General features: G+C 31.1%; 1 protein-coding gene across 1 annotated transcript; it reads left to right on the top strand.

The window, feature by feature from the left end:
• The first annotated feature begins 3,250 nt into the window (after positions 1-3,250).
• Positions 3,251-5,995, top strand: LOC120073644 (transcription factor bHLH101-like). Its single transcript, XM_039026449.2, has 3 exons — positions 3,251-3,716; positions 4,564-4,920; positions 5,608-5,995. Exons 1-3 carry the CDS (start codon positions 3,372-3,374, stop codon positions 5,674-5,676), a joined length of 771 nt encoding a protein of 256 aa, XP_038882377.2. The 5' UTR covers positions 3,251-3,371; the 3' UTR covers positions 5,677-5,995.
• Positions 5,996-7,409: the final 1,414 nt, after the last annotated feature.

Here is a 7,409-nt window from a genome sequence, read left to right as displayed (position 1 = left end):
TGTGTTCATGTTTATGACTGATTTCTATACCTTTGGGTTACACGTTATGACTGATGCAAGTTTCTTTGGGTTCATGTCTACGACTGATTTGTGTACCTTCAGGTTACACATTATGAATGATGCGTGTTTCTTCAAGATCACATTTATGACTTATAGGTGGCCCTTTGGGACCACTATGACAGAATTGAGAAGGTTGTTCACCGATGCCTAGATAAACTAGCTAACAGGTAATCTAAAGGATCCAGTAGCGGGTCACTTATTGTGTATTGTTATACACATCTTTTCCTCTTTTATGTTTTTCTCTCAGACAATGATAGAAATGGACGGGTGAGAGACAGATGGGACTCGTGATAAAGCCATATGGAGACATTAGAAAACGCTTCTGCACATGTTCTTTTTTCATGGTCGTTCTTTTCATTTAAGCACATTGTTAGATGACATGTTTTTCACTGATTTGGTTTCGATCATTTTCTTTGTAAACATTTTATCTAGGATCCCAACTAAATGTTTTGGTTATTGGTTTAATTATTAAATTAATATTTCAGTTAATAATAGTTATTTATGTTTTCATTTTATTTGTGTTATGACGGTTAAAATGTTTGAATGGGAATGTGCATTATGTCGTAAGGGCCCTTATTTTGAGTACTCGAAAGGTTGGGTCATTACAGCCGTGCATGGCGCCACTCCACCAGCCTCAAGGGTATTTTCGTCTTTTCACATCCTCTGAAGCCTTGGGTCGTCAATTTCACTTCTGATAGATCCAAATCAACCCTAGACAACACGTAACACTCTGAAATGCATGCTTTGCTCATATTCCTACAAAATAGACATTTAAACACATTATACATAACAAGCAAGCTAGATTAAAGACATATAAATAGCTCTTTTCGAGAGCTATAGACAACATTCACGAAAATTAGATTTTCATTATTTTCACTTGGAACAACAGATTCAACAACAATTTAAGTTGAGGCAACATTTTCAGTAGAGCAATACTATAAACAACAACATCAAAAGAGACATGAGGTTTAACAATAATCTCAATATTAGAAACATTATCAAATATTTGATCAACATTACCACCTCTTGTTTCTTCAATACTCACGTGAAATTTACTAATCGAAAGATTTTCAGACTTTTCTACAAAGGGCTCAAGTCTAGCACTAGATTGACTACCTTCAAATTCTTTAAGAAGAGGTAGTGGACTAACTAGAAGTTTCCCTGGAATGATACTTGGTGTCTATGACAGGTCCTGTGAGGTCCTCCATTGTTAGGGCAATGATAGCACACAAAAAGTGCTATCCAAGGCCAAAATTATAGCTAGTTCAATACTCATTTTTGTGTTTTTACGTGCTTATCATGTTGTTTTATAGGATTCACACAATTTAAAGGCAAAACGCCAATTATATCTAAGTTTAAAGGAAGTTGAAGCCGAAAAGAACATCTGAAGGAAGCACCAAGCCTGCAGTCCCAAGGAGGTCCCGTCAAGACGTTGCCCATAGCATCTCGACGCTACGAGTTCCGACGGAAAGTGGATACGTGTGGATTTGAGTATTTCTGACAAATTTTTTATAGCATCACGACGCTTTGAAGCCAAACTTTTACATAAGCTTCGTTTTCTCTACAATTTTAGAGTATTAGAATTTAAGTCCCCTCTAAGGTTTTATAGCTCAATTTGTGATAGTTTGCATTACTTTTTACCCTTTTCATTGTATCCAATTGAACTCATGTCGATCCTTGTTGATACTTTCCTATTCAGAAGTTGGTTGTATTCCAATCGTAATGGTGTGAGGATTGTGATTAAATTGATAATATATCTTCGAAAGCAAGTGTTCTTTCATTCTTGATTTGAATTTTATGAGCATGCAATTTTTCAATTGAATCGACTCCTCGGTTAATGTTGTATGTTTGTTGATTTACTTGATATCATGATTCCTAATTATCATGATTTATTGAATTAATAGCACTAAGATTGGCTCATATGTATGTTTTTGTGGATTTTTCCATAATCCCATAGTTTGCATGATAAGTTCTTTAGGGATTAAAGAAGCAAATTAGGAAGATAAATCTAGTAACCAGAGTTTCAAGGATGCATGATGGGTTTATCATTATGATCGAATCTTTGGCATTTTCAAGGTCATCTTGTTTGACATAACAAATCTTAGGATTAGAAAAACGATAAAATTTAACATGGCATGTTTAATTAGTCATCATAACCAATCCCTTGATTTAACGCGGCTAATTTACGAGCATGGAAAGTTATCATACCCTAGTTGTTGGTTAATTTAGAATTAACTGGAGTGTCTGTGTCTAATTAATTGAATTTGGGGAGTTTGTCTTGTGTTCAGATCGGTCAATTGGGCTGTAAATTAGATAACTAAATTCTTAGGATAAGTCAATGAACAAATCCATGAATAGCCTAACAGTCTCTTAATCAATGAGGTCTCTTATTATCACGCTCTCTCTTACCAACTAACTTTCTCGAACTTTAGTATCTGGTTACATAGACTAATTTTCTTTAGAGAAGTTAAACATGTGCTCTTTTGTGATTCGACTCGGTCCTATTGCCATCTTTCATACATTTTATTTGGTTTTGAGAACCCTCAACGAGTGCTAGCTTACTATTACTCATTCAGTTTCAATTTCTTATAGCCACAGGATCTGCCACTATTATTCATGGTGCCCCTACAAATATTACTAGCCGCATAGAGCTGACAAACATTTACTACTTATGTCGTGTTAACCGACTTGCACTCTTAGTTACTCGAATTGTAATTCAAATCGATCATTGCAGTAATAACATATATTCAACTAACATGAACATAATATAATGATTGGATTGGCTTAAATCCACGAAATTATTTGTGATGTAATATTCAAGGAAGAATGAAAGAATATCCTACCCATTATTCCAAATTTATTTCCTTTGGCCTGTATAGTCATTTTCCACTTCCCAAAATTTGAACTTGCCAACTAAATTTAAAGATAAGATATGTAATGTCAACAAATAATTGAGGATATTATATTAATTTGACTTTTTTGTCGATATTTTTTATTGTATACCAAGCGACTTATATAGAAGTCAACTTTGACATTTTGTTTCATTGATCCAAATTTATTATTTGAAAAATTCTAGACAGTTCACGTGTCTTGAAGAAAAAATTTCCATTTAAATTAAATTAATGTTGATGTTACAGTTTATTGCTACTCAAAATATATATATATTGCCTAACCATCATTTTTACCAAATAGATTTTTACACATTCTATAAATATTGGTATTAGCTGCCTAAAGTTTGCAGCAACTTAAGAAAATCCCAAAAGACAGCCAAATAAAGTCTCTTTTCCCATCTTTCCACTTTCAAGGTAGCTATGTTAGCCACAATCCCTTCATCGTTTACAACTCACGGTGGGTGGCTTTCAGAGAATGCTCTGATCAGCAACCAGTGGACAGACTGCGGCAGTGGTGGCGGATTGGAGCCATTTATTCAGTTCTCGTCACCGCAGTCATCTCAACATGTTAAGCTAGAAGCCTGTTCTCCCCCATCAGCCGGCGATGGTGGTCATCGTGGCGGTGGATGTACTGGTAATGTCAACCACGATCTCACTGCCATTGCTAAGAAACTTAAACACAATGCTAGCGAGCGCGACCGTCGAAGGAAGATCAACTCTCTCTATTACTCTCTCCGTTGTTTGCTTCCTTCTACAAATCCAATGGTAGGTTTTCCTTCATCATATATCCATCAAATATGGATGTGTGAAATTAACCATTTTAATTAATATTTTCCATAATTTAATTTTAGGTTCAAAATCATTTGAATTAACAATTTAATCCATGAACTTTTAGTTAGTAACGATTTAGTCTCTATACTCCTAAATTTCTAATAATTTAATCTCTACGCTTCAAAATTTATAACAATTTAGATTCTAAATTTTTATAAAGTTCTGATTTAATTAGTTGAATCATAAAAAGTCTTACCATAAGCTTAATTGTTAATTTTCATCGTATGATGACTTGGTCTTTTTAATTTATAAAGCAAGACTAAATTATTATAATTTAGAAAGTACAAGAACTAAACCGTTATAAATCAAAGTGCAAAATCTAAGTGGTTATTTTTATGAAAGTTAAATGACCAAAAATGATTTTTAACCTACATTTTGTTAGATAAACTCACAAAATTATGAGGTTTAATTTCCAAACCAATTATTGACAATTGGAGGAGTAATCCATGATAATTCTTTATTTTGTTATCCACTTTCTACTAATATTTTTAAAAGTTCAAATCAAATTTTGCAAACTAAAAAAATATAGTTTCTATTTTTAGAATTTTACTAGGAATTCAAGTTTTTCTTTAAAAAATAAAAAAGTTGAAATCTATAATAGTAGAATCAAGAGAAACAAACATATATTTATACAAATTGTTACCAAACGCGGGCTTTGAAAATGAATTTATATCAATTTGATTATTTCAAAAGTGATTTTTATTTATTACTGAAAACTATATATTGTTACGAAAGTCGATCTAAACACACCATAAATTTTTAGACCTAATGATTATGGCAGAAAAGAATGAGTAATCCAAGCACAATATCAAAGGCATTGAAGTACATTCCAGAGCTTCAACAGCAAGTGGAGGGGTTAAGGAGAAGGAAGCAAGGCCTTGTCACAAAGATTAATTCCACTACTCTTGAAGAAAAGCAAAAAAGGAAAAACAATAAGGCACCATGGATGAGTTCATTGTGTGCTTTGAATTTGCTAAGTGAAACTGAAGCACTTCTTCAAATAGCCTCAAAAGAAACCCTCAAACAACTTCCATTTTCACAAATTCTCCTCTCTCTAGAGGAGGATGGGCTTCTTCTCTTGACTGCATCTTCATTTCAATCTTTTGATGGGAGGTTCTTCTTCACCTTGCTCCTTCAGGTAAGTTTAACCGTTCATACCCTCTTTGATAACTATTTTATTTTTAGTTTTCTGTTTTTGAAAATTAAATCTATAGACACTATTTCCACCTCCGAGTTTCTTCCTTTGTTATCTACATACCAATTGTTTAAAAAATAAAGCCAAAATTTGAAAACTAAAATAAGTAGGTTTTAAAACCTTGGTTTTTTTTTTTAGAATTTGGCTAAGAATTTAACCATTGTACCTAAGAAAAATGCAAATATTTGTAAGAAAAGGGTAGGAAATAAGCTTAATTTTTCGAAAACCAAAAATAAAAAATGAAATGGTTACCAAACGGGTCTTGAATGATTAGACTCTATCACTTATAAGCTCTTATTAGTGATAGATTCTATCGCTGATAGACTCTAAATTTTGCAATATCTACAAATTCTCTTGCATTGTGTTATATCTACTGATATTTTAGATTCGACTGTTATATTTACAACTGCCTCTAAATACGAACCCAAAAATAATCAACTTGTAATTTAACCTTAAACTTACCCTAAACATTAGGACAAAAAAAAAAAAAAACTTCTCAAGGAGTTTTCCTGGATACATGTAAAAATTTAGTTAATTTCAAAGTGAAGTTTTACTTGGTTGTTTTAATTAATTTTTAACCCTTAATTAGCGAATATGCAACATTTAATTTCTTTTTGTTTTTGGATTTAGGTGAACGCTAATACTTCTTCAAGAGTGCTACAAGAGATATTGAATAAAGAGCTCAAGAGAGAAAAATGAGAAGATGGATATATTGTTATACGGATGAGTTTAGAATATGTTTCAAAGGTCCCATTTTTATATGGATTTTTAGAACTATTTAAAAATGGATAATAAGATTAGAAGTTTTCTCATTTTTTGATCTATATATATTTTTTTTTAAAATTTCTCATTGCAAGTTAAAATAGTTTAGTTCCTATTTAAAATATGTTATAACTTAACATTAAAAAAATGTGGATTTGTTATATTTGTATGTTTTTTCTTTGAGTTATTGGGATTTGTTAAATATGGACATATAATTGACCAAATAAATGAATTTGTGACACTATTATTAAGAAAATAAGAGATCTTATTAATAATTAGATTTATGTTTATGCCGCTACCATAGATATCTATATATATCAATAGTACATACGATAACATTTTGAAACGTTGTAATTAAAAATCTGTAACTTTCCATAACATTTTTCTAGTGCTATAAAAAATGCTACAAGTACTTGATTGATGATTGCATGATGTTGGTATAAAAACTTCTTATGCCATAATAAAATGTTATGATTGATTTTCTATAGCCTTTTTATAGCACTAAAAAGATGCTATAAAAACATTCCAGGGCACTTTTTGCACAAGAAATGCTATAGAAAACATTTCAAAGCTTTTCTTTTTCTTGTTTCTTTTTTGGCATGTCGTGGTAGAAGATGTTGTGAAGAGTACATGTCTTTTAGTGACATTTCTGCATAGTTATACTAAAGGCTATAAAACATTTATATCATCAACGTGTCTGCTTTTGTAAATATTTTATAACTATCAAACTTATAAACGAGCAGATATTTCGAAAGAAATTCATAAAAGTCTTCAAATATTCTATTGAACTGTTAATGGTTCCTTCTTGTAGTTGGTCATTAGTACAATTTGTTGTTAATAATTCTTTCTTGCATAAAGATATTTTAAAAGAGGTGTATGAATTTTCCTTTGGGCTATACATATGGGCGGAGCCACGTAGGAACCGGGGGAAAGTTAAAGTTGACTAACAAGAATGGCGCTTGTTTGTTGACGTGTAGTTGGCAACATAACGGGGGTTTAACTCCTACGGTTTGGAACATTTTATTTTAGATTTTTTTATGAGTTTCTAACCAGATTTTTCATCTCTAAAAGCCCAACTTATGTAAAGAATAATAAAGAAAAGTAAGTCAAACAATGTGATATTTAGAATATAATAATGTGTCGATTTTTAATAAATAATCAAACAATATATCTTTTTTATCCGCAATAGGACTGGGCATTTTATAAGCTTTTTCCATTCTTTTCGAAATTCACTTTTCAATCTAAAAAACATTCAATTAAAAAGGTAACGTTCATTTTTGGCACGTAATTTTTATATTCACATTATACTTTTTATGTGTTTTTTTGTTTCCATGTTATTTTCATATTCACATTTACACGTATAGAATTTTACAATTGATTTCAGAGTTCAAGAAAGAGGATTATTTTCTATCACTCATTTCGATATATGAACTTGACTGGTAAGTTTTAAGATCGTCTTAGATTTTATGTTTCTATGCCTTTAAATCTATATAATAGAATTTAATATTGTTATTAAAACTTTTATAGTGTTAATTCAAAACTAATATGGAGAGATATTATAAAATAAAAACAACAATAGAAATTGTAAAAGTATCATCTTCAAAGAAGAAAAATATTTTACCTGTATGAGTTTTTACTCAGATTTTTTTTTATCTCTAATGGGCTTGTAA

The sequence above is a fragment of the Benincasa hispida genome, chromosome 3 (assembly GCF_027475165.1).
Source record: "Benincasa hispida cultivar pf3 chromosome 3, pf3_genome.v1.1, whole genome shotgun sequence".
Classification (NCBI taxonomy): domain Eukaryota; kingdom Viridiplantae; phylum Streptophyta; class Magnoliopsida; order Cucurbitales; family Cucurbitaceae; genus Benincasa; species Benincasa hispida.
The sequence above is the reverse complement of the archived record's forward strand: the minus strand, read 5'-3'. Positions and strand labels throughout refer to the sequence as shown.